The sequence below is a fragment of the Arachis hypogaea genome, chromosome 14 (assembly GCF_003086295.3).
Source record: "Arachis hypogaea cultivar Tifrunner chromosome 14, arahy.Tifrunner.gnm2.J5K5, whole genome shotgun sequence".
Lineage (NCBI taxonomy): Eukaryota > Viridiplantae > Streptophyta > Magnoliopsida > Fabales > Fabaceae > Arachis > Arachis hypogaea.
The window spans coordinates 23,043,167-23,070,879 of NC_092049.1; the positions used below are offsets into that span (position 1 = coordinate 23,043,167).

General features: G+C 30.7%; 2 protein-coding genes and 1 long non-coding RNA gene across 8 annotated transcripts; 2 read left to right on the top strand and 1 right to left on the bottom strand.

The window, feature by feature from the left end:
• The first annotated feature begins 676 nt into the window (after positions 1-676).
• LOC140178835 (uncharacterized) lies at positions 677-3,437 on the top strand. Its single transcript, XR_011871776.1, has 4 exons — positions 677-1,268; positions 1,350-1,469; positions 1,574-1,712; positions 3,201-3,437. It is a non-coding gene; the product is annotated as an uncharacterized lncRNA (long non-coding RNA).
• A 2,907-nt stretch (positions 3,438-6,344) lies between these two features.
• LOC112742414 (uncharacterized) lies at positions 6,345-9,957 on the top strand. Its single transcript, XM_025791651.3, has 4 exons — positions 6,345-6,349; positions 7,129-7,787; positions 7,869-7,988; positions 9,721-9,957. The coding sequence occupies exons 1-4, from the start codon at positions 6,345-6,347 to the stop codon at positions 9,729-9,731; spliced, it is 795 nt and encodes a 264-aa protein (XP_025647436.1). The 3' UTR covers positions 9,732-9,957.
• A 7,952-nt stretch (positions 9,958-17,909) lies between these two features.
• On the bottom strand, positions 17,910-27,026 carry LOC112741832 (glycerol-3-phosphate acyltransferase 9). 6 transcript variants are annotated; one of them, XM_025790959.3, is made up of 14 exons: positions 26,565-26,996; positions 23,857-24,029; positions 21,765-21,968; positions 21,537-21,594; positions 21,146-21,264; positions 20,752-20,851; positions 20,366-20,461; positions 20,164-20,260; positions 19,501-19,588; positions 19,317-19,413; positions 19,078-19,163; positions 18,872-18,991; positions 18,686-18,784; positions 17,910-18,192 (listed from the first exon to the last, which is right to left on the bottom strand). In XM_025790959.3, the coding sequence occupies exons 3-14, from the start codon at positions 21,884-21,886 to the stop codon at positions 18,144-18,146; spliced, it is 1,131 nt and encodes a 376-aa protein (XP_025646744.1). In that variant the 5' UTR covers positions 21,887-21,968; positions 23,857-24,029; positions 26,565-26,996; the 3' UTR covers positions 17,910-18,143. The 6 variants fall into 6 exon arrangements, with proteins under 6 accessions (XP_025646744.1, XP_072070036.1, XP_025646746.1 ...); XM_072213935.1 differs by having other exon boundaries at positions 26,544-26,988; XM_025790961.3 differs by lacking the exon at positions 23,857-24,029 and having other exon boundaries at positions 26,565-27,026.
• Positions 27,027-27,713: the final 687 nt, after the last annotated feature.

The window sequence follows — 27,713 nt, forward strand, 5'->3', positions numbered from 1 at the left end:
AATTATTCATTTTAATAATTTTGAAAATGTTAATAAAAAAATAAGAAATATTAGATATGTTTTTATCGAATAAAATATAAAAAAATTAGTTTTATTTTTAACGTTTAACTTTAAATTTTAGATTTATAATTTTGGATGTGTTTCAAACATATTTTATATATAAGTTAATAATTTTAGATGTATAATAAATAAAAAAATAACCAATTTTTACAAATGTAAGACCCAGAATTTTTAAATAAATCTTGTTATGAATTAATTTCAATTCATTTAATTCATTAGAAATTTTATCTTCAGAAATTATTTTATTAAAGCTAATTAAATCAAAAATTAAATCAAGTTTTGATAATTAATTAGAATTTTACCTAATATTATCATTTTTGAATTATTATCTATATTTAAATTATAAAATTAGTAGTTACAGAATGACAAGAATATTTATGTGACTTAAATCAAATAATTGATATTTTTATGATTTAATACCTCAAATTTTAGGAATAAAGAAAATTAATTTTATTATCTTATAAATTCAATTAGAGATTTTGATTTTAAACCAATTAGTATTTTAATACAACAAATAATATTTTAAAATAATTTTGAAGATTAAATTAGATTCCAAATTAACACTCTATACCCTAATTTGATTAAAAATAACCAAAATTCCCAAACTCACTCTTCTAACCCTAATGTTATTACATTTTTTCCCTTCCTCCTTATCTCAGCGCCGCCATACCCTTTCCTCAGCTTCAGAAAATCAGGAAAAAGAAAGAAAGGGAAAGAGAGATGGGATCGGAGGAAGAGAAGAGAGAAAGGGAGAAGGGAGAGAGAGGAAGACGGCGCCGTCGCTGTGCCGTCGGGAGGGAGATTCGAGAGAGCGAGCACCGAGTTGAGGGAGCAGAGAAGCCGCGCCGCTGCTGCACCATGCCTCGCGAACCATTATCGCGTCGTGTCTATCGCCGTCCTCGCAGGCTCCTGTCACAGCCACTGTCCCCGCCGCGAAGTCCGTCGCCGTTGCTGCAGCTGTCAACGCCGTCGTCCATGGGTGAGGCAGAGGAGAGAGATCCGGGAGGAAGGGAGGATCGGGACCTGACCAGCCACCGCGCACAGTTGCCGCTCCTATCGCCGGCCATCCTCATCAAATCCGCCGCCTCCGAAGCTTCTGGCCGCGACTTCTGACCGCGCCTCTACCGCCGGAGAGCGCTGCTGCCACCGAAAAACGCCTTTGAAGCCTGTGTATGTTGGAAACTGCCGCCAGAACCCCTGTCTTCTTGGTAAGCACTTTGTTTCTGAAACTTCTTGAAATCAATGTTCCGTTGCAATCTGTTGGAGATTCTGAGATACTGGTACCGTAGGTTTGGATTCCGGTATTTGCGCGTCGAAATTAAGGTTGTTATTGAACCACCGGAGCTTCGGGGAGTGCCGGAGCTGCCGCCTGATCGGTTCAGAGGGTCACTGCTGCTTTGTTTCTCGTGGTGAGGTTATTTGATTCTATTTCAATTTATCGTAAATGTTCCATTACTAATTTCGTTCTGTTCCACTCAATATCAATTTCGCTTTAAATTCCAATTTATGTCAGAAAAGTGTTGTTGCCGCGATTCTTGATGCCGTTGTTGATATTGTCTGAAAATAAACAAGGTTGCTACCGCTGCTGTAAAATTGAAAATAAACAAAAGAGGAATTGATAAGTCTAACTACTGAGCTTTGACTAAATCGAGGTAGGGGTTTTTCTTAAAATCTAATTTACATTACAGAGTTGTGATGAATAGATATTGATGCAAAAAGATATATTTATGTGATTATATTTGTCTTATGGATGTAATAGATTGTTGAACTGGATTATTGGGTGCTTGATTGCTTGAGTGAAGTACGGTTGTTGATAAGAAATGGATTTGAAAAGTTATTTACTTGATTATTATAAAAAGTGATTTTCTTCGTTTGAAGTTAAACCGGTTTGATTTTGAGTCGGTCTGATTTTATAAATAATTTAATATTTGAGCTGGTTTGACTTTAGAAAGAGTTTCATTATTGGAATTGGTCTGATTTGAAAATACTTTGATAATGGAATTGGTTGAATTTTGGAAAGTGTTGAGATTTGGAAATGGTTGAGAAAGGATTTGAGAAATGTTTGAATGGGACCCGAAAAGGGTGGCAGTGTCCGAGTTTTAAAGAAAATGCTGCCGAAATTTTATAAAATTGGAAGCTTTATTTGAAGTAGTTAATTAAAAAGATTTGTTTTTTAAACGTTCTATGCTTCAAGATTGATTTATTTATCAAAGAAAGAATTATGTTTTGAATTAGGACTGTTAATGAATGGGATAGAAAGAAGGATGATGAGAATTGATGAGGATTTTCCTTGAAATATGGTTTTTGAATGAAGTTGGAAATGAGATTTGGATTGATGAATGATTATGATGTTAAGAATGTTGAGATATGATCTTTGAATTATTTATATGGCTTATGAATTTGAAATATCTGAGATACGAGGTTCCCTGGATTAAGTGCCGTGGCTTGCCACCACGTGTACCAGGTTGAAAACTCGATACTCTGTTGACCCTACGATGTAAGTGTGTGACCGGGCACTATATAAATTTCCGGAAATGTTACCCCCATTGAGTAATATTGATTATTTGAGAAAAAGCTATGCATAGACTCTTGGGGATGCACGTCGGGGGACAGTCTAAGTACAATTCAGACTTGTCGGGTTGGCTGGATAACCGACAGATGAGCCTCATTAGCCATAGGACAGGCATGCATCATATGCATTTGTATGCTTTGCTTGAGTTTGAACTTGTTTTGGTTTGCCTAATTGCTAAACTGTTCGTAACTGCTACTTGGACTATTTGCTGTAACTGCTGCCTACTTGTGCTTTTCTTGTCTGTCTTGCCTGTGTTTGTCCTGGCGTGCTACATTTGAGATTGAACTTTGGTGCTATATTAATGATTGTGTTGTTTGATTGCGTGGTTAGTTTCTGATTGAAAGTTTCTTATAAGAAAAGAAAGGTTTCGGATTTCTGAAAGATTAAACATTGTTTCTTTGAAAATGTTTTGAACAATTACCTATTGGTTTTTAAAAGATTCATAAGGCAATGATAATCACTGAGCTTGAAAACAGTTTTCTTATAAAATATCTTCTTATGACAACTTTGAAACTCCGTGGTGAGCCCGTGTGGTTAGGTTCTCCCCCCTACAGCTTTACCTTTTCAGGAACCAGATGAAGAGGCATTAAGGAGTGTTATACTGCGTTTGGTTTATATATTGTTGTATTAATTAGATTATTTTTTTTCCTCATCTTTGTTATTACAAATTTGTAAGAGGGATAGGAGTTGTATGTTTTATATGTATATTATATTATGAGTTATTATGTAAGGAGTTTTGTATATGAATCTATGCCTGCTTGTATTTTTGCTAAGATAAAGTATTTATTTCCGGTTTTTGAAGAAATCAGCGATACAGTGTCGAGTCACAGGCTCCTATTTTAGTATTTAGTATGTAAAGTAGTCGTAATACTTCTTGCTATCAGAGTGGCACAGCCGGAAGCGTGACTTCTGATAGTGAGGGTGTTACATTATGGTATCAGAGCAGTCTTTCCTGTAGAGCCTTGGGAATGGACTGATTATGCTTCAATTGCATACTCTGAGAGTATGTCATGTAGTAGGTCTTGTTTGAATAATGAGAATTAGAGCTTTATGCACATGACGGTCTATTGATTAATGCCATTAGTCTTGCATTGCATAATTCCTGGTATTAAGTTTGGCCGGCTTAACACTAGTGAATTATGTATATGGAAGCACCAATGGGTTATCATAGATAATATGCGAGTCATAGGTAATGCGAATTGCGGGTTTTGGGAACGTTAGGAGTTAATTCTTGAGGTTACTCGGTTAGGTGTCTTGAACTCTGCGAATATCACGTATCTTATTCCTGCTTGGTATGCTCTAAGTTTCTTGTCTGCGATACTTTTCTTGGAAAGTGAACAGATTATCTTTCAATCATACTCTCTTGTTCACGTATGCTTTTGTTTGATCCTAACTACATATGCCTGTTTAAAACTCTCGGTGTATTTACCTTCTTTATTTAGGCACTTCTTTTTGAATCATGTATTTTTTTATATACATTTAAATCTGTTTTGATGCCGGACACCTTTTTAAGTTCATATTTTGAGTCCTTTGTAAATAAATTGTAATTTAGTTTTCCTCTTATTTGATAATAATTACAGCCATTCTTTAAATCTTAACAAAACCGTTTCTGATTTGAAATACACAACCGCTTTTAATTTGATATGTACTTCTTTATATAAATGTTGAAAGTTCCTTATACAGTTTAAAACTAGTTTTTTCCAATACCTTGCCTGTTTCTTTACTGATTTATGGAAATGTATATATACTTCAAATACAATTTGATTTTCTAACAATTTTATTATAGTTTTTACGAATATCCTTATTTGACTATATATTTAGATATTTTTCAAAGAAAGGTTTTTGTCTCTTTCCAGTTGGTTTTGTTTGGTAAGCTTCACCTAATTTATTTTTATTCGAATTTGGTTTAGCATACTATATTATTTATGCAATTGTTGTTCTTACAAAAAAATGTTGGACTCATGTCTTTATTCTTATGAATGGACCAATTTCTTTTTTAAACTTTTTATTTTTGTGGATGTCATATTTAATTCTGTTTTTAACTACTCTTTTATTTTTTTTTAACGTTACCATTAGTCTTAGTTTTCCATTTCTTGTGAAACTCATTCTCATCCGAGTCAACTTTAATTTGTTTCCATCTAATGCACCATTTGTCCTTTTATTTGTCTTTCTTTAGTCAAAGGTTCTTTCTTGAGAATTTTCTATTGATTGAGTTGTCTTCCTGGCACGTTTTGTATTCCTTTAGACCAATTGGAAACTCATTTGATAATCCATACCCAGTGAGTTCTTGTTTGGATTCCCTTAATTTAAAGATCCTTTCTTCCATGGGCTGATTTCGTTTTAAGCACATCGTGATCTTCTTAAATGATACTTGCGAGGGTGTTATTTCAGGTATACTTTCAGAATTTTGTTTTGAACCATTTTTGAAAAAGTTTTGAATTCTTTTGAAGAAATTTAAGTTTTGAATCAACTTTTTAAGTTGTTAAGTTTCTTCTTAAGCTTTTCGTTTCTATGAGTGACATGCTTTATGAATCCTAATTGAAATCCTTCGATTTAAGTTTTTTTCTTAAAATGAGTTAGTTTCCTTTTTAGCACATCTTAATATTATTGAACATCCTTATAAAGTTGTGACTTCAAGTATATTATTGAAGTTTTGATTTAAACCTTTTTAAACAAGTTTCGATTTATTTTTATGCAAAGTTGTCCCTGACTAGAATTGCTTTACTTGAGCAGTGCCTCTCTTTGGTGTGATTTGAACTTGTTTTGGGGCGATACATCTATTGAAGTTTTAATAAAATCGTTTTCAATTTAGCTTACAGTCCTTTACCTTATAATCTGAAAATTTCTATGTGATTTAAACCTGTTTGATTGTAATGCATCATCTTTTCTTTTATGAGTAAAACTTTATCTCGGATTTTCTTCCAACAGGATTATAGTTTTCATACATGCTTAAAAAAGAAGAGAAAATACAATTTTGCTCTTAGCCAAATTAATTTTTCCATTTACAAAGTTTGTGTAATCTATTTCCACTTGAATTTATATTGAAATAATGCCACATTTACATTTTTATTACTCTTTTGAAGGATGTTTGTTACCCATTTTCTCTTTTAGAACATGAAATGATTTCCCCTTAAGTTTCCATTCTTTACGAACAATGCATTTGAAAATATTTTTAACCATACTCTTGAGTTCTATAAACTTTGTCTTTGGTTTGGATATACTTCTTCTGCAAACCTCATATTTACTTGACTCAGCTTGAATTCGTTTCAAAATGCTGCATTGTTTTTCATCTTATTGGTCTTATCAAATTCCTTCGATTCAAGAGTTACCCTTAAAGATATTAGTTGACTCTCTTTCCAGCACTCTTTATTACTTGTTCATCCTTGTTTACTTGTGATTTCAGCAATTCTTTCAAATTTTCGCGAACACGGTTCTTGTCGCTTTTCTTCCTTTTCTATGGTCTACTATCCTTCTGAGTATACTCGAGATTAGTTTTGGCATCTTGTGTGACCATTAGACTTAGTAAACGACACATTAGTCCTTTAGGACACGTTTAGTTAATGCAATAGGTGAAACTCATAAGTGTACGACATCACAGGGAGTTGTGAAACCTTGTTTTACGTGAAAGAGTTTTGTTGTTGTGGGACTTATAACCAGTAGTAAGGATTGCAAAGTGTTTAACAAAGTTGAGAACTTTCGGATGAGTTGCTCAATGAAGTACGGTTAAGAATGGTGGAGATAAATTATGTTGAAGTTTGAATAATTGAATCCCTAAAGTTGATATAAGATCAGTATGTGGACGTTAAGCACATCATTTTAACCCCAACTTGTGTTATAACCTTTTGCTGCATTGCTTTACCATCACATGTTTGAAACATATCATCTTGTACATCAAGCCTATCTTGTAACTTCTGTTTCGCATCACACTTATATCCTTTATAACTTTATGCCATACGAAAATTCTGGTATTTGAAACTATATGAATATATATACTGAGAACTTTTTACCTTTTCTTTAAATAAGTTCAAGAGTGAAGTAATATGAAATCTCTTTTATTTTGTATCAATTTTCGAGGACGAAAATTTTATAAGGTGAGAAGGATGTAAGACCCAGAATTTTCAAATAAATCTTGTTATGAATTAATTTCAACTCATTTAATTCATTAGAAATTTTATCTTCAGAAATTATTTTATTAAAGCTAATTAAATCAAAAATTAAATCAAGTTTTGATAATTAATTAAAATTTTACCTAATATTATCATTTTTGAATTATTATCTATATTTAAATTATAAAATTAGTAGTTACAGAATGACAAAAATATTTATGTGAATTAAATCAAATAATTGATATTTTTATGATTTAATACCTCAAATTTTAGGAATAAAGAAAATTAATTTTATTATCTTGTAAATTCAATTAGAGATTTTGATTTTAAACCAATTAGTATTTTAATACAACAAATAATATTTTAAAATAATTTTAAAGATTAAATTAGATTCCAAATTAACACTCTATACCCTAATTTGATTAAAAATAACCAAAATTCTCAGACTCACTCTTCTAACCCTAATGTTATTACATTTTTCCCCTTCCTCCTTATTTCAGCACCGCCATACCCTTTCCTCAGCTTCAGAAAATCAGGAAAAAGAAAGAAAGGGAAAGAAAGATGGGATCGGAGGAAGAGAAGAGAGAAAGGGAGAAGGGAGAGAGAGGGAGACGGCGCCATCGCTGTGCCGTCGGAAGGGAGATTCGAGAGAGCGAGCACCGAGTTGAGGGAGCAGAGAAGCCGCGCCGCCGCTGCACCATGCCTCGCGAACCATTGCCGCGTCGTGTCTATCGCCGTCCTCGCAGGCTCCTGTCACAGCCACTGTCCCTGCCGCGAAGTCCGTCGCCGTTGCTGCAGCTGTCAGCGCCGTCGTCCATGGGTGAGGCAGAGGAGAGAGATCCGGGAGGAAGGGAGGATCGGGACCTGTCCAGCCACCGCGCACAGTTGCCGCTCCTATCGCCGGCCATCCTCATCAAATCCGCCGCCTCCGAAGCTTCTGGCCGCGACTTCTGACTGCGCCTCTACCGCCGGAGAGCGCTGCTGCCACCGAAAACCGCCTTTGAAGCCTGTGTATGTTGGAAACTGCCGCCAGAACCCCTATCTTCTTGGTAAGCACTTTGTTTCTGAAACTTCTTGAAATCAATGTTCCGTTGCAATCTGTTGGAGATTCTGAGATACTGGTACCGTAGGTTTGGATTCCGGTATTTGCGCGTCGAAATTAAGGTTGTTATTGAACCACCGGAGCTTCGGGGAGTGCCGGAGCTGCCGCCTGATCGGTTCAGAGGGTCACTGCTGCTTTGTTTCTCGTGGTGAGGTTATTTGATTCTATTTCAATTTATCGTAAATGTTCCATTACTAATTTCGTTCTGTTCCACTCAATATCAATTTCGCTTTAAATTCCAATTTATGTCAGAAAAGTGTTGTTGCCGCGATTCTTGATGCCGTTGTTGATATTGTCTGAAAATAAACAAGGTTGCTACCGCTGCTGTAAAATTGAAAATAAACAAAAGAGGAATTGATGAGTCTAACTACTGAGCTTTGACTAAATCGAGGTAGGGGTTTTTCTTAAAATCTAATTTACATTACAGAGTTGTGATGAATAGATATTGATGCAAAAAGATATATTTATGTGATTATATTTGTCTTATGGATGTAATAGATTGTTGAACTGGATTATTGGGTGCTTGATTGCTTGAGTGAAGTACGGTTGTTGATAAGAAATGGATTTGAAAAGTTATTTACTTGATTATTATAAAAAGTGATTTTCTTCGTTTGAAGTTAAACCGGTTTGATTTTGAGTCGGTCTGATTTTATAAATAATTTAATATTTGAGCTGGTTTGACTTTAGAAAGAGTTTCATTATTGGAATTGGTCTGATTTGAAAATACTTTGATAATGGAATTGGTTGAATTTTGGAAAGTGTTGAGATTTGGAAATGGTTGAGAAAGGATTTGAGAAATGTTTGAATGGGACCCGAAAAGGGTGGCAGTGTCCGAGTTTTAAAGAAAATGCTGCCGAAATTTTATAAAATTGGAAGCTTTATTTGAAGTAGTTAATTAAAAAGATTTGTTTTTTAAACGTTCTATGCTTCAAGATTGATTTATTTATCAAAGAAAGAATTATGTTTTGAATTAGGACTGTTAATGAATGGGATAGAAAGAAGGATGATGAGAATTGATGAGGATTTTTCTTGAAATATGGTTTTTGAATGAAGTTGGAAATGAGATTTGGATTAATGAATGATTATGATGTTAAGAATGTTGAGATATGATCTTTGAATTATTTATATGGCTTATGAATTTGAAATATCTGAGATACGAGGTTCCCTGGATTAAGTGCCGTGGCTTGCCACCACGTGTACCAGGTTGAAAACTCGATACTCTGTTGACCCTACGATGTAAGTGTGTGACCGAGCACTATATAAATTCCCGGGAATGTTACCCCCATTGAGTAATATTGATTATTTGAGAAAAAGCTATGCATAGACTTTTGGGGATGCACGTCGGGGGACAGTCTAAGTACAATTCAGACTTGTCGGGTTGGCTGGATAACCGACAGATGAGCCTCATTAGCCATAGGACAGGCATGCATCATATGCATTTGTATGCTTTGCTTGAGTTTGAACTTGTTTTGGTTTGCCTAATTGCTAAACTATTCGTAACTGCTACTTGGACTATTTGCTGTAACTGCTGCCTACTTGTGCTTTTCTTGTCTGTCTTGCCTGTGTTTGTCCTGGCGTGCTACATTTGAGATTGAACTTTGGTGCTATATTAATGATTGTGTTGTTTGATTGCGTGGTTGGTTTCTGATTGAAAGTTTCTTATAAGAAAGGAAAGGTTTCGGATTTCTGAAAGATTAAACATTGTTTCTTTGAAAATGTTTTGAACAATTACCTATTGGTTTTTAAAAGATTCATAAGGCAATGATAATCACTGAGCTTGAAAACAGTTTTCTTATAAAATATCTTCTTATGACAACTTTAAAACTCCGTGGTGAGACCGTGTGGTTAGGTTCTCACCCCCTACAACTTTACCTTTTCAGGAACCAGATGAAGAAGCATTAAGGAGTGTTATACTGCGTTTGATTTATATATTGTTATATTAATTAGATTATTTTTTTCCCTCGTCTTTGTTATTACAAATTTGTAAGAGGGATAGGAGTTGTATGTTTTATATGTATATTATATTATGAGTTATTATGTAAGGAGTTTTGTATATGAATCTATGCCTGCTTGTATTTTTGCTAAAATAAAGTATTTATTTCCGGTTTTTGAAGAAATAAGCGATACAGTGTCGAGTCACAGGCTCCTATTTTAGTATTTAGTATGTAAAGTAGTCGTAATACTTCTTGCTATCAGAGTGGCGCAGCCGGAAGCGTGACTTCTGATAGTGAGGATGTTACAACAAACATACATTTTAATAATTTTAAAAGCATTAATGTTCAAATAAGTAACTATAAAATTCAACAAATAATAAAAAATAAAAAATATTAGATGAGTTTTTATTGAATAAGATATAAAAAAATTAATTTTATATTTAACGTTTAAATTTAAATTTTTTATTTATGATTTTGGATGTGTTTCAGAAATATTTTATCTATCACTTAATAATTTTAGATGTGTTACAATTGAAAACAAAAACAAATTTTTACAAACATACATTTTAATACTTTTAAAAGCATTAATATTCAAATAAGTAACGAAAAAATCTAACTATTAAAAAAAAGAGAAATATTAGATGAGTTTTTATCGAATAAGATATAAAAAATTAATTTTATTTTTAATGTTTAAATTTAAATTTTAGATTTATGATTTTGGATGTGTTTCAAAAATATTTTCTGTATAACTTAATAATTTTAGATGTGTTATAATTGAAAAAAATAATTTTTAGGAACATACATTTTAATAATTTTAAAAGGTAATGAAAAAATCCAACTAATAATTAAAAAAATTGTTGAAAACTATAAACCTTTATCAAATTTTTATTTGTTATCTTTTTTTCTTTCGAATATCTGTCATTGCTCTTTTATTTATCTTTAATTCAGTTTAATTATTTTTTGTTGGTGGTCATCTCTAATCATTCTAGAGATAAATATTAAAAAATAAAAAAAGAAAGAAAATAAGAGTAAAAAAGAAGAAAAGAATATTGATGTATAAACTGATAATTCATTTTTTGTTTAATTCAAAAATTGATATAATCTTATTAAAATTTCATTCGACAATGATGATGAATGAGTTTTGAGTTAGCATGCAAGTCACTCAAAATAGGAAGAAAATAGCACGACTCATCTAATAATAATAATAATAATAATAATAATAATAATAATTTTTTTGAAAGATTTAGATAATATTGATAAAAATATTCAGAGAGAGGATCAAAATGACAAAAATATTTCTAAAAATATAAAAATATGATAATACTATTCAAATATAAGATAATATTCTCAAAAAAATTTTAGAGATCAAATTTTAATATAATTTATTATAAAATATAATTAAAAAAATAAGTTATTTTTATTTTTAAAATTTGATATTTTATGTTAAGTGAATTGTTTTACAATATCTTTTTGTGAATAGCTGAAAATTAAAAAGAATGTATGAAAGTCAAATTTTACTTCAAAATTTAGCACGTATCTTTTAAGTAATTATCAGCATATATATTTCTACAAAAATTTAGATTAAATATATATATTTTTTCAAATCATAATTCTTTTGATTCTTATAGAAAATGATTTTTTTATTATTTTTATCACTTTTTAATTTTTTTTAAAAGTGTTTTATTTTATTTTGATCTTTCACGGATATTTTTATTAGAGCTAAAATCTTTTAGTAATATTTTTTTATACTCTAATTTAAATGTCAACACAATGTCATGTTAATAAAATAAAATAAAAGCTACTCGGTAAAACTACAACAACAGTTCGAATAACCAACAAAAGGTGCTCTTCAAGTACTCATGAAAAATTCCATTGTTTTATTGATTTTCCCGTGGAATAATTTTACCATTACAAATATAATTAATAATTTAATCATTAAATTATATTATATAATCTTGATCATCAAATTCATTAAATTTCAACAAATTTAAACGTTCATAAATATGTGAGTAAAGTATCAACCCAATTCCTATATTCTTTATATACATAACATAGATTAAAAATTTAAAAATGATATAATATCAAATAATATTATTAATAATTTTATTAATTATATATATATATATATATATATATATATATATATATATATATATATTATGATGAAATATTTCAATTTGATAGTAGTTTAATCAGAAAAATCATGATGTATAAGATATTATTCAACGATTTAAATAATAAAAAAGGCTTACTCTTAGACTCACCGTGTGTATAACACTAAGGATAATTTTAATTGGGCTAGAAATTGATATATGAATTTAATTTTTATACATGGTGAGTCTAAAGAAATTTTATATAAATAAACTACAGTATAAAATGCGTGAATTTTGTTTTAAATTTAGTCGTTTATGCATTGCCATGAAAAGTTACATGCTTAAATTTATTTTTTTTTTCTCACTCTCGTATATGCCAACTTCTCTTACTAGATAGCTTTACATATATCATTTCTCCTATTATTCTAGTGGTGGTTATATATTTTTGAGTAAATAAAAGATAAATTTTTAATCAAAATTAATTACTTATATTATATTTGATTGTTGAAAATTAAATATTTATTTGTTTTATATTTTTAATGGTATTTAAAATATTCAATCATAATACATGTACATTAAAATTAAGTATAAAATCAGTTATCGACATATATAAAATACATATCAAAATATAAAAAACATGTTAAAAATAAGTTAAACAACACATATATTTATATACAATACATAATAATTGATTTGATAAATGAATTTTTTGTACATATATCATTTTTGTAAAATGTTTTAGCAGAGACAAAAAGGATCGCAAAAGAAAGAAATATTAGTAAATATTTGAAAAAAAAGTCCAATCATAAATATCAACTAAGAATCTAGCAAACGCAAGGGATGACATGTGAAATATTTACTACTTTTAGGAGACTTTTTTTTCTTTCTTGATCTTTTCTATCATCATTTAAGTCTTCCGAATATTATTTTAGTAAAAAAAAAATTTTAAGTCAACAATTTTAATTTATATTAATTAATATTTTTAGTCAGTAATTTAACATCATATTTTAGTCAATATTTTTAAATATTACTGACTAACTAGTGATTAAAAATAATAAATTGTGCTAATAGTATAGTATTTGTTATTTTAGTAATTGGACAAGAAGGAGATGCATGGCTGCTCCTATTCAAAATGATACAACCAATTGGAGTTGAAGAAGGGAAAGAGATGTACATACATGGATAAATAAATGTGTGGACGTGGAGGATCACTTTGTGAGTTGTGACAACAACTCGGAATTGAAAGCGGTGGAATTTTTTAAATCTAATAATTGGCAGCTATTTTGCACTTTTGTGCCCATGAAATTCTGACTCTTTCTAACTTCTTTATAATACTAGTCTCTCTGCACAACAATTATAACTAACCATATAGCATTGTTGATTGATATATGATTGATTATGTACGTTGTGGTTGTGACTTTTGAGTTCGTTTTCTGTGGTCATCATTTTTGGTGATACATACATTGCAGCAAGGCCAAATGAATATAATAATGCAATGCACGTAAGTCAATAGGGAATGTACATGCTTTTACGTCCATATTGGATTCATCCACGTTATTTAGGTCCACCATGCTCCAATTATTCAGGGCAATGCAAAAATAACTGAAAATTAATGCGTCATTACCCAACCGAAAAAACAAACAAAACAATGAGGGCTAACTTATTTATTAGAATGTATTTTAGATACTCAAAAATTAAGACACAATGACTAAAGACAGGACACCTTAATTCATGTCATGTATACTCGAAATACTTCCTATTGGTTAATTCATATAAGCCCACGATGCTTTTTTTCGCAATGCTTGATTAATGCAAAACCACACGAAGAGACGAATCTTCTAAGGAACACACAACTTCCATGTTCAAATCCAATTATTAAAAACATACATAGGATTATATCTAGCCAATGCAAAAACCAAGAATAACCTTCGTTGGCCTAGTAAATGTGAGATGACGATTGAGACTAGCATCACCCAAGATAATATTGTTTTTATGAGATTAGTTGTCCGTTAATGCAATACAATTGTGTGGCAATACTTTTTAGATTTATTTGATTTTTTTTATAAGTCTTTTTTTTTTTTTTTTTATCTTATGGGTTTTTTTTTTTACATTTATCAAGAATCGAACTCTAAATTTTTTGGATATAAATTTCTAATATCATATCATATCATGATACCCAGTGATAAATTCATAAAATTTTGACAGTGACGACAAAATATATATAATATAATAATAATTTTTGTAATAAAAATATTATGTGAACATAAAAATCAGTTATCAAATTATTCATTAACCATTATGTATTTATGTATAAATATATATGTTGTTTAATTTATTTTCAATGTATATTTTATACTTCAATATGTATTATATACGAGTGGTTATTTTTTTTGTATATATAGCATGATTATTGTTATTATTATATTTTATTATTATAAAATATAATTAGTCTTCGAAATATCCAATTTACAAATTAAAACACTAAAATAGTAATTTAAATAATAATAAATAATTTAAAATTTTATTTTATAGGTTTTATATTTTGAAAAAATTGAGTAATTTTTTTCTTAACAATACAATCAAAAAAAATATATATATATATAAACAAATATTTAGAAATTTACTTCTTATACAATTAGAAGCCAATTTTTACTGATATTTATAGTAGAGAAAGTTATTTTAAATAATTCAATCACTATAAGAAAAACTAAAGCTAATTTAAAAAGAAGATAAATAATACCCTTTTGAGTCGATTTTTAGGAAAAACACCAAACTCATTTAAATTGATAATTGATAATTTTAATAGACATCTAATATAAAATTCTTAAATTGATTATTAAGTACCAAAAATTGAATAAAAAATTAGTAGAGATCAAATTCAATAATTTATTGAGGATAAATAAATATTATTATACTATTGAAAAAATTTCAAATTATAGTGAGACACTTGCCTCATAACAATGTACATATAAATATGTTTCCGATGATGCTATTTTTTTCAAAAACTTAAGTTGATAAGAGAATAATAATACATATAAATATGTATTATTATTAGAAAATTTTAACTTTTCCATTTTAAGAACTCAAACCCGAGATAACTTCATGTATATTAAAAATTATTCACTAAATATTTATGTATATTTATATATATTTACATATATTTATTTACATATTTATTTATTTAAATAATTTATTATCAAATTAATTAAATCTATCATATAATAGAAGAATCAAACTTACAATAACGAATAATCAAACATATTTACAATAATATAATAAAAAACTTATGAAATACTAAATACGTAAATACATATTTTAATTTTATACACGATAATTGAGTGGTGGCTAATATTTTTTTATACCTAGTATAGCATGATTGTTAAAATCTATCTCATCGACCAATCTTATTGTTATTAGGTCTTTCGATGCCTAGGTATATATTACTACCTTTTTTGTCATGCATGAGCGAGTCTTGAGTTAGAATGTTCATGGTATTGGAATAATGTCTTCATTTCTTTATTGAAAATGTTGAACAGTTAGTACATGCAATAAATTATAAAATAAACAATCATAATAATAAGTTTAATTTAGAGTTTTCCAGCATTATAAAATGGCCATCTTCCTTCCAAGGAGCAATTTCAAGCCACAAGTTTTCCTACTTCTTAAAATTATTAAAGTCAAAAAGAGCACCTATATACTTACAAAGAGTATGAGTTTGTTCTCAGAATAACAATAAAAAAAACGTGAGTTTATAGTTTTTAAGTGCATGGTTTATTGACATTTCTCTCATGTGCGATATTATTACATCATGATTACGGCTACTTTATTCCAACATTCTATATATCTAAGAAATAATCGTATTGAGCACATTTGAAAGCTAAGCTAATTAACATTCTATTGTCATTAACTATCACAAATATATTGTTGACTAACTAGTTACGTTATTAATTAATTAAGCTTAAGTAGTAGTTTATGATTTAACATTTAATTTCTATGATCTCACGTACATATATATTACATCATGATGACGGTCTATATACTTTCAACTCTATCTAAGAAAATTTTATTGACGCAAAACTGAACTTCTGATTCGTTGGCTGTGTCAGCTATACGTAACTTGGTAGGTATATAGACTTATTATAAACTTTATGAAGGTAATTGTGGTTAGTCACTTATTATAACAATACTAAGATATAGATAATAGAAACTAAGTCACAAAAAATTATCTAAAGCTAAGTATTCTTGTTGGTACACTTATATTAACAACTTACGCTCTTATTATTTTATTAGCTTCAACATATGCTGGCAACCTATGCACGAGTACTCTTCTTCAACTCGCTCATTTTTTTATTTTGTGATTAATTAATTAGTAGCATCTATCTACCTAGTATCTATTTTGTTAAATTTTGTAGCTATTACCTGTGTGATTAATAAAGGGAATCAAAACTGAGAAACGAAAAATACAAACTCATGTAGCATAACATGTTTTATGACATCAATCATATGCAATAATAGTTCATAGTTATTATTATTTAACATGATGTGATAGTGTAATTATGGAAGGAAAATGTTATATGCATCACTTTTATTTTTATATAATATTTTTTAATTATTTGAAGTAAAAGTTAAGAATTGTGAAAATGCAAAAGAAATTATTTTTTGATATGAAAGAGAAAAGTGTACACTCAAAATATATTAAAAAAATACAAATATAATTTCTCTTAAAATAAAACCTTTACTCCTTAACTTGTTTACATGTTTACCCCTAATGTTATAGGAACGCGAGGCAATGATTAGCCAATTGATGGGGTTGGAAGTTGGAACTTGTACGAGCAAGTTGTCCTAGGATTATACTGTAAATAAAATAAGATAAATTCAAAATTTTAAAACTAAACAAGAAAATACAACATTTGATAGTAAAAGAAAAATGATTAGGAAAATATATCATTACTTCATTCATCATACATCCAAATCCAAGCATGACTACAACTCTTAAATTAAAGAGAAGAATAAAATAGCTATTTAACACTTTAATGATATGCACGGCAGCAATTTAGCTTGTTTATTTCCTAAGATTTATAATCATTCATCAACCTCACATAAAGACAATTGTATATAAATCTTTACCTTGTCATATTAGGATAACATGTAAATCCCAACTCATTTAGAGTATCTAGCATAATAACGAGTGATCTTTATATTTAATTATTATTTTCAGTATCTTAAAGGTGGAAATTCAGGTGCAGTCGACTTCACGTGAAGTTGAAAATTTGGTCAAATCGGTCAAATCATCTAACAACTCTCAGCAATCAATTTCACGTGAAGTCGACTGCACCTAAATTTTCACCATCTTTAAAACATACCTAGGGCAGGTTTAGAAGTTCACATACATTTTTTTTTTAATTTTTTGCGATATTCCCTAGCCTAAGTTGGCTACGAGTTCACGTATATTTTAATCAAATTGGGTTCCAATACCATATGATTCTAAAATAGCTATATCAACTAATTCAAATTTTTTTTGGTTACCCACGATATCCTCTAATTCAACAGGTCTTGAACTCCATTTAAAAATCTACCACTGACCAATGAGTTGCTGCATGCACAAAACGAAATTCAAATTTTCAATACTTACTTAAGCAAATGAGTGAGCTAATCACTCAACCAACTCAAGTTGGTTAATTCAAATTTATTTAAAGCATATTCATATGAAAAATCATTTCGGACTCTGAAGACGTATCGCTTGACGGCTTGAGTACTCTACTACTCTCCAAAAGAAAGATTTAATTAGTTCTTTATCAATACTAAAACAACAAAATCTACCCTACTAAATGATGTCAATTACATGGATCAAACAATGTCTTTTGATCTCTTTTGACTGTGAAAAGTCTTCTTATGTCTTCCTGGTTCTTTATCAATAAATTTAACAAAATTTACATAAAACATAAGGATACCAACTTAGTTGTTAATTCATCAGTGAGCAAAGCCTTAATATAAACTAACGTCAATATTGATCAAAATTCAAAAGACATGTAAACATTCAGATATAGAAACACCATCAAAACTTTTCATCCCTAAAAAGGATATCTAGCTTTCAACATGTTTGTACAAGATATCAACCACCCACGGAACATTTTACCAGACAACTATCTTATTCAGTAATCTAAACATATTGTAACAAACAAAAATGTAAATATCAGCATATCCAAAAAAATAATAAATAATAATAAATAAAAAAAGGTTGGAGAATTCCGTATGAAAATTTACAGAAGATACACATCATTTTTCCTCCAAACGCCGTAGCATTGACTCCGCAAAGTTCTGTTGCCTGCAAGTGCATGATTAATCATTAAATCAAGCAAGATGAATCATCCTAATAAATTCATATCTTACACAGCTGAAAAGCTTGTTAACTTTTTACACAAAACTAGTTGGATCAAAAGTTGATATGTTGTATAAATCATATGAAATCTTACATTAATCTGACATCGCTTAATACACTTTTTACAGCAAAATAACAAAGATCATTAAGAAGATAAACTATTTTGGAGCCTTACTATTGTACTTAACAATTGTATTTTAAAATGTAACAACGTGAAATGAAATATTGTTAACCCAAACTTAGATTAAAATTCGAAAGAACAGCAGAGGAATGCTTCAACTATCAGAAACTAATAAGCAAAACCAAAAGTAACTTGAAACTTGTAATATCCAACATATGACACCTATGTCAGAGGCCATATATGCTAACATAGTTGAACCAAGAAAATTAGGAAATCATTTGTCCAGAAAAAGGAAGGAAATTAGAAAACATTACTTACTTTCGTTCTCTATGCTTCGGGCTAGGACGAGAATACTTCAGGTATCCATCCCATGGAACCTTTTTAAGGCCAGCACGATGTGAGATTATGTCTCTTACCCTGCATCATCATTAACATAATAGATGATTTCAACAGCTACATCAGTCAAAAGTACCTCTGCATAAAATCTGGATTGAGAAACTTTACCTCTCTGCAAACTCAATGGGTGTTTCTCCAGGCTTCAGATTTTGTGGCTCCAAGTACCAAACATCACAAACAACAGCCCATGATGTCATTAGCTGCAACAAATGCTTAGTGAAAGATTGTCTGCAAAGTCATCAAAAGTGAAACCTCAATCACAGCAATAAAACAGAGCAATAATAATAATAAACATGGGAGAAGCATCTGCTTACTTTCGACTATTCCAAAAAGCATCAACAAAAATTTTATTATACTTTATTGCAACTGGGCAAACTGTGCATCCAAGTTCGAAGGCACCCTAAAAATAATTAGAAAAACTTGCAGACTTCAACTATAATTTCATGAGTATAGGAACACAATAAAATGGGGAAGAAGGGGGGGGGGGGGGGGGGAAGCTATTCCTTAAGATAGGGGAATATAAGGGCATTTCTAACGTAAAAAATTTACGTACCTTTTTGAACATAACTGTATAGTGATTATTTACGCAAGTCCCTTCAGGAAATATGAGAAGAGGGTTATTGTCAGCTCCCTGGACATGTTCCCTCAATCTGAAACATAAAATGTCGTGTAAGCAAAAAGGTAATGGATTTGAGATATATTTTTCCTGACATCTTCAAGTATACTCTGTTACTCACTTCCTCGCCACAATTTCTCGATCCTTTGCCTCTGTACGATTGAACCAAATACATCCTACGCTCTCCAAAATGGTACTCTGCAATAGTCCTGAGCAAAAACTGATTTTGAGTATATTTCATAAATGAATTATTGTCGAGATAAATTATGATATTTTTTCAAAATTATCAAGCTATAATTTTCCTTAAATCATCCTGGTTGTTCGTCATATACCCTACTCTTCTGATAACTATTTAAACTGAGCCGGTGATAAATAGCTCTAACATGACATTTTTTAATAAGAAGAAATTCATTAAGATGAGGAGAAGGATACTACAAATAGGGGGATATAGGATCCCCTATACTAAAGCAAAAAACAAAAACCAAAACATTTATCTATAAAGTATAGCTTTCCACTCTCTCAACATGTCTGAGAGGGGAAGTGCCCTATAAAGATCACAACCTTTAAACCAACTAGATGCTAGGTGTCTAATTCTGTCCCATAAAACATGCTGAGCTCTAACATAACATTTTAACTCTCAGATATGGTGCAAACTATCCAATCTCTTAGAAGCTAAACCCTTGTGTTCATAAAAACTTCAAGATAGTAAGTGTTTAATACATGAAGCTGTTTGCTAATCATGAAGACATAAGTCCTGCTTTCTTTCAGAGCTCTATATGCTTACCAACCCATCCAGGATGCTTCTGCATAATAACAGCAAATGCTGTCATCTGTTCTAAGATAATGAAATCAATCATGGAAGTATGGTTGGCCACAAAAACCTGTTGAACAAATGAAGGTAAAACCTCAGAAGAGTAATAACTAAGATCTCCTATTTGAACGCATGGATCAGGATCACATGTCAGAATTAATAAAGTTAGACAAACCTGTTTCGGTCGCCTGCTAGGCCTTGGCCCATGGTACTTGACAACCCCAGTCCAAGATGCAACAAAGAAACTACACATCATCTCCACCAACGATCTCTGAAGAAAATGGCCAATTACAAATTAATTCGACAAACAGAAAGGTCAGTTTGCCAGAGTTGTACCCAACAAAGGCGGAAAAGAAAGAGAACAGAAGTTGCTAGATTGCGTTTTAGATAGTTTGATTAGGACAAACAAATTCAAAGATATCTTTTGTATTTCATGATGTAGAAATGGTCATTGACTGTACTTTTAGTAGTTCACAAAAAAGGAAAAGAGAAATCTATGTTACAAGGAAAAAATATGAATTGCAAAAATGGCATGCAGGAACTTATAATTTGAATATGCACCTCAATATTTCTCCTCAACTTGTCTTGTCCCTTCAATAGGAGGTGCACTGGAATGAAGGATGAAAGAAATATTATCCATCCTATTGTTAGCACCAGAATCCTGAGAGTTTAATGATGATTGGATGATAAGTAAAGGAACTCTTAATATTAAGAGCATAAAACATAGAAATAAACAGGCTAAATACAAAGGGTAATTTACATATACAGAAAATTGAGAAATTCAAATCATATCCTTATATTTATATTTTCTTAATGGACAGTCAATTCAGTGCCTAACTCCACACTGAAAGGGAAAAGAAGTTAGCATCCAAAATTTAGCCAGGTAGTCTATATAATAGTCAGGTTTCAAAGTTACCATATAAAGCATAACATAATTTAAGTGAATCTGACCAACCTTGCCGGAAACAGAATCAAATATCGAAATACAACTCCACAACACCACAAAGGGAATAAATAAACATTCCAGTTCCATGGTTCAGGAGGATTTGACTTGAAACATCTTGTGAATGAGTCCTATTATATGAACAACAAAAAATAAAATTAAAAAATCATGAGATTTAACATTTAAAATATCACTTTGCAAATTCACAGCTAAACTGTAAACAAACATGAGAACCAAACATAAAAAAATTCTCATAAGAGAGTAAATGAACTTTGTGCCAGCAGGGTAGTATATTTGACATTAAGTTCTGACCATACTAATGTAATGATTGGTTCTGCGGAAAATAATTATTCAATCAATACAAAAAGAAAGAAAACAGAGAATTAAAAGGATAAAAGCTTACATCTACAATAGCACCAGCTGCCTCAGATAAAGTAGGAGAAATATCGAGCAAATCATGCCTGAGAAGGTTTTCCAGAAGAGAACAAGATAAGTAACATTAAAATGTAAAATAGCATCAAAATCTGTGTTCCCCGAAAAGATCAAATGAACAAAAAGCTGCACTCTTCATCCCAATTTTTTCTGTGTACTAAATATAGCGTGAGCAAGAAATTAAAACAAGAAAGCATACAGGCGAAGCTTTCCATGAGGTTCTTGTTGAATGGAGGATCCTGTTGGCAGGTAATCTTCGATGTTGGGTCGATCAAGATCCAATTCAGAACTAGAAGACTTGAGTGTCCCAGTGGTAGTCATCAGTTCTAAGTTCTTCTTTCTGCCGGTGAATTCTCAACGTGAAAGATGTCAACTGTGGTTAAATACTTATATACTTTGGTTCCTGAAATCAACACAATTGCCACTTTAGTTACTAAAAGTTAGTTGTTTCAATCAGATCCTTAAAGAAGTGATAGAAATTTTTGTCAGGTATAAATTCTAAATGGAAGTAACCAGCAATTTCACATGCAGAGAGAAAAATATGTTGCAACATGATAGCGACAAAAGAGAAAGCATGCAGTAAGGCTTCCATTTTCAAATTCAAGATAGTAACAAGCTTGAAGCAGCCCAGCCATGAGCAGAACACCAGAAAAGTCAAATAGGTAATTCTATCCAATATCAAATTGCAGGAGAAAAAGTATAAAAACACATGAACCCCTTGGCATCACCAATCTATGGTTCAACCAACTCCAAAATACACAGGTTAGCATCCATTTGGAAAGTCAATTCCGGAGAGAATTGAATTCAATTCCATGATTTGGCATGACTACTCAATGAATTAAATATTTTAATTTGATAATTTTATCCTTTATTAACAGAACTTTATCTTTTAACTACACACTCAACTATTTATCAAATAAAATAATATAATCAAAAGACACTTACATCACTAAATCAGGAGGCTTCTAATTAACAGTAAAAATATATAGTATAGTATGTTCACATGCACAAGTTAATGGTTACTTGGTTATTAGGCTTGAGTACGCTTGAGTACAAGCCATCTCAATTCTCAAACATACAAGGAGTAAGACATCATAAGGAATTACCCATAGATGAAGAAGGTATATAGCAAAATAATAAAGCTTAGTTCAAATACTAACAGTAATTCCAGCCTGAATCAAGAAATAGGTCGCTATCAATCTATCATATTCACAACTGTACAATTGAACACACAATTCCTAAGGCGTAAGAGTATGAAACATGAATAACACTCTAGAGTCATTCATTTCCCACAAGACATACACCAACACATAATAGAGGAAAAGCAGTACATATAACACAAGAAAGCAGTAGAAAAATCAACAGCAGGGAAGAGAGTACAAAACTCAAAATAGGGAGGATCAACGTCTTCTGTTAAACCTTTGGAACAAATGAGAGAGAAAGGGTTGAGAATCAAGATAAATTAGGGATATTGTTTGGTACAATTAATTTTGTGGTAACTGATAAGGATATTATTTATTGGTATATCAACTTTTATGAATAAATCCATGATAATTTAATTCTCACTCAGATTAAAATCGATAACATTATTTGTTCCAGAGAAGAATCATAAATTGAATTCAATTCTATATTTGTAAGAAATTTATTCTTAATGAATGCTTGAATGAATCTCTACTCTCCCAAAGAGCTTCAACGGTGTCACAGAATCCCCCTTCATAATAAGAGTTCCAGCAATCAATTTACTTAGTTACTTATAAAAAGAGAAACAAATCCAGAAAAAAAAAAAAGAATCAGTCAGGCATTTAATCAAACAGGTGGAATCATACACAGAAATGAGAAGAGAAACATCAGATTCCAAAAAAGCATCGCGATTCACGAATCGTTAATTTCAGATCTTGTAAAGAACGCAATCATTTGATAAAAATCAGTTAGCTTTGCATGTATCAAATTGACAACAATTATAACAATGATTGAGCAGCGGAGCAAAAAAAAGTACAAGAACCAGATTGCGATTGAAATTGAGATTGAGGAATAAGCTAACCTTGAAAAGAGTAAGTTGAAACTTGTATCAAATTGACAACAATTATAACAATGATTGAGCAGCGGAGCAAAAGAAAGTACAAGAACCAGATTAAGATTGAAATTGAGATTGAGGAATAAGCTAACCTTGAAAAGAGTAAGTTGAAACTTGTATCAAATTGACAACAAGTATAACAATGATTGAGCAGCGGAGCAAAAAAAAGTACAAGAACCAGATTGCGATTGAAATTGAGATTGAGGAATCAGCTAACCTTGAAAAGAGTAAGTTGAAACTTGAGAAGAAGATAGAGGATTGTAGATAGGAATAGGTTAGTGAAACGAAGCGATGAGGTGACTGTTGAGTGCCACGGCAGTGATGAGAATCTAGAACTGGTGGCGTGTAGAACAGTAGATGGTGGTGTTGCAGCACTTTCTTGTCTTGAATCTGGATTAACGTAAAATTACAAAAGAATCCTTTGAATATGGGATTAAGGGTGTGTATACTTTTGCATTTCAAACATGCATAGTTTTTACATTAAAAAAACGCAGTGCACTATCAATCTTTTTTGTATGGCTAACTTTTTTTTTCTTTTTAAAAGCAAACTTGATTATATGTTTTAATTGGTGTTTATCATAAGGAATCAATTATCAATTGTAGCTTTTGCGTTAAATTATTAGATTGGAAAGTAATATAAAAATTTTATGTATTTATTTATTTATTTTTTGTTAATTTTACCATTCAATTTAATTTGTAATACCAGATATTATGAATAATCATAAGAACTTTTGTATTTGTTTTTTTATGATTATGTTTTATAAATAAATTTTTTATACTATTATTTTTAGTATTCTCTTTTAAGTTTTGATTTTTTACCAATTTTTTATTTAGTTTTCTTATTCATAGTATAGATGTTGTTGTTTTTTTTTAATATTCTTTTATATATATTGTTGCATTTTTTAATAGCATTTTTAGTATTTATTATTCATATAATTTTTTAATTATTTTTATTGATATTTTTTGTAGAATTTTGTTTTTTTTTTTGCTTTGTATAATTTTATTGTATATTTTTTAATTAATATATACTTTATTTATTATTGTTATTTTTATAATATAAATTATTAATTATATTAAAAAGACCAAATTAAATACAAAAATAGTATTAAAAAAGAGTACCCACAAATTATGAGCAAAAGAATATTAAATTTTAACATATAAATTTAAGTCTTTTTCAAAAAAATTATAGCCAAGGAGCGTTGAATAAAAAATAAAAAATATAAGTTAGTTTTAAATGATATAAAAAAAATAAAAAATATAAGTTAGTTTTAAATGATATAAATTTATGTCTTTTTTTTTAGTATTTTTTATCTAAACCTGCTTTTGAATTATATAATCTTAAACAATATTCATGTACTTTTGAATTATATAATCTTAAACAACATTCATTGCAATGCACACCGACTAGAATATATAAACCTTCTTTCTTTTTGAGATTCATACTGTGTTTAATAATTTAAAGAATTTTTGGGATAAATTAAATTTTGGGATAAGTTGGATTTTCATTGTATTGGTGTTGAGGAAGCAGTAGGACATAGGAGTGGCATCTATTTTTCTCTCTTCTATTGCTAATGCTTGTTGTGTGGTTATAGACCAAACTCACCAAATTGAGTATGGATAACTTAGTTTGGCTAGTTTGGTTTTGTAGTGCAGTGTATGAGAATCCTCAATTTGAGAAAAGAAGTATGTTTTGGAATCATTTGTGTTCTATTAATTTGTGTCATAATCAAGGTTCTAAAAACAGAACCGGTCATTAAACCGTTCTAGTTACTGGTTCATTGGTTTATAAATTTAACCGGTTCGACTGTAGTTGAACCGAAAAAACTAATTTATAATAAAATAATAAATAAAATATAAATAAACACATTAAAACATAATTATAGTTTAATATAAATTTTAAAATAGCATCCAAATTAAAAGTACTATATAAACAAGAATGTTGTGATTTCATTCGAATACAAACTCAAATCAAATAACAAAAACAACCAACCAAACATAAAATGTCAACATCCAAATTTGTCATCAATCATATTTATTCATATTCAGAATTTTATCACATTCATTCATATTCACAATCCCTTACCTTATTCTGCAGCACAAAAATTGAATTCAATGAAACCATTCATCCACTTGAAATGAAAATGGCAAATAAAACACCTGCTCTAAGAGGGACTTTTATCAATGTATTATAAAGAAGTAATGAATTGATATTGAACTTGGTTCAATTTGGAGTTTCTCTCCCTAACTCAAAGAGGGGTCTAACATTGGTGCTCTGGTTGAGAGGTTTCTTCCATTTTTTCATGGAAAAACAAATAACTCAACAATCTGAAGATAATTTCCAATATTCCATGGAAAAGATGGTTATGGATGGAGAATAGGCGCTCAATCCATTTGCCAATTTGGAAACATTCGAAATTGCTGGAATGAAGTTGCAGAATGCAAAATTGAGTGGGAAGAGATTAAAGCTAGACTAAGGCAACAACAGCAACCACCACAAATCGATCAAGAAGCAACCAAATCTCAGCTATCAACAGAACAAGAAATCGCAGCAGCATCAACAGAAATTCAAGAAGAAAGAAAGGCCTAAATCGATGCAAATTCAGATTCAACAAGCAATTTAGCAACAAATCCAACAACAGATCACAAATTCAATTTCACAAAATCAGTTCACAAATCAACAAGTCCAGAATATGGAATTGATAAAGAAGAAGAATCAGATTTCAATTTTGAATTTCAACCACAACAACAAGAAGAATCAACAGAAATTGCAGATCAAGCAGGAATTCAAAATTCAAATCCAGAAATTCAATAAAAAATAATTCTAAATCCAGAAAATCAAGTACGCTTAGAGACAATTGCAAAGAAAGTAGCAGATCGCAACAATAGTGGGAAAATCAGAACAACTTTCAAAGATTCAAGTAGAACCGCTTTTATCATGGGGTCTTCAGCAGCGGCTTTCGGCGGGGGTGACTTCTCCTCTCTCGCAGCTTCGGTCTCTCTCGCTTCCTTCCTCACGTGACAGCGACGACGATGGCTTTGCGCAGCTCCAACAAACCCTATCAGCGGCGGTGATGGATTGGCAGCGATGGAGGCACGGCAGCGACGCAGCAGAGGCTCCCTCCTCCCCTGCGGTGGCTGCGATTTTCGAAGGCTGACTTCGCGACGGTTCGTGGCTGCGCGAACAGAGCTAGCTGACGTTAGCACAACGGAAGTGGCGACGGCGGCGATGGCTGGACGGAAGTTGCGCCGGAAGCTCGAGGTGAGTGAGACTGGAGACGTGAGAGGTGAGAGTGGAGGCTCGAGAGGAGAGGGGTGAGTGCGTGAGTGGGTGAGTGCGTCTGCCGTCTGTGCTTCTGTGGGTGACTAGGGTTCCCCTTTGGCCCTTTCAGCATGCAAAACGCAGCATTTGGCCCAAATTTGAAAAACCGGCCGGGTCACGGTTCGGTTCGACCGGCCGGGTCACGGTTCGGTTCGATCGGTCGGGTCACGGTTCGGTTCGACCGATCAGTTTTTGACCGGTTCGACGGTTTAATTTCGATTTTTAAAATTGGCGGTTTTACTTTTTGTCCGAACTGTATTTGTCATTGATTCCTGGTTTGACCGGCTAGTTCGAACCGATTTTCAGAACATTGGTAATTTTAATTTGGTTTTGCCTCTTTTTTCTCTTTCTTTTCTGTTTAGTCACACAAAAAAAATAACATTCATTTTACTATAATTCATTTTGATATAAAATTACCAAATATAAGTTACGATTAATACCAACTCACTTCTAATCAAATCAAGTTTGTAAAATTAATTTAATACAAATTTTTATTTACAAATTTTAATCCAAATACACACTAAACTATTTTATATGTTAACCCTAAATTTGTGTTAAACTTTGAACAAATATTACATTAAAGAGTAAAACACTAAAACTAAGTTAAATTCTAAAAAAAAGATTTTATAACTGGTATGATGTACTTTCAACATAAAATCAAAAAATAAAATAAAATAAAATAAAAAGATAGTATTATATATGATATTATTTTTTAAATTTAAAAAAAATATTTTTTAAAATAAAGAAATTTATAA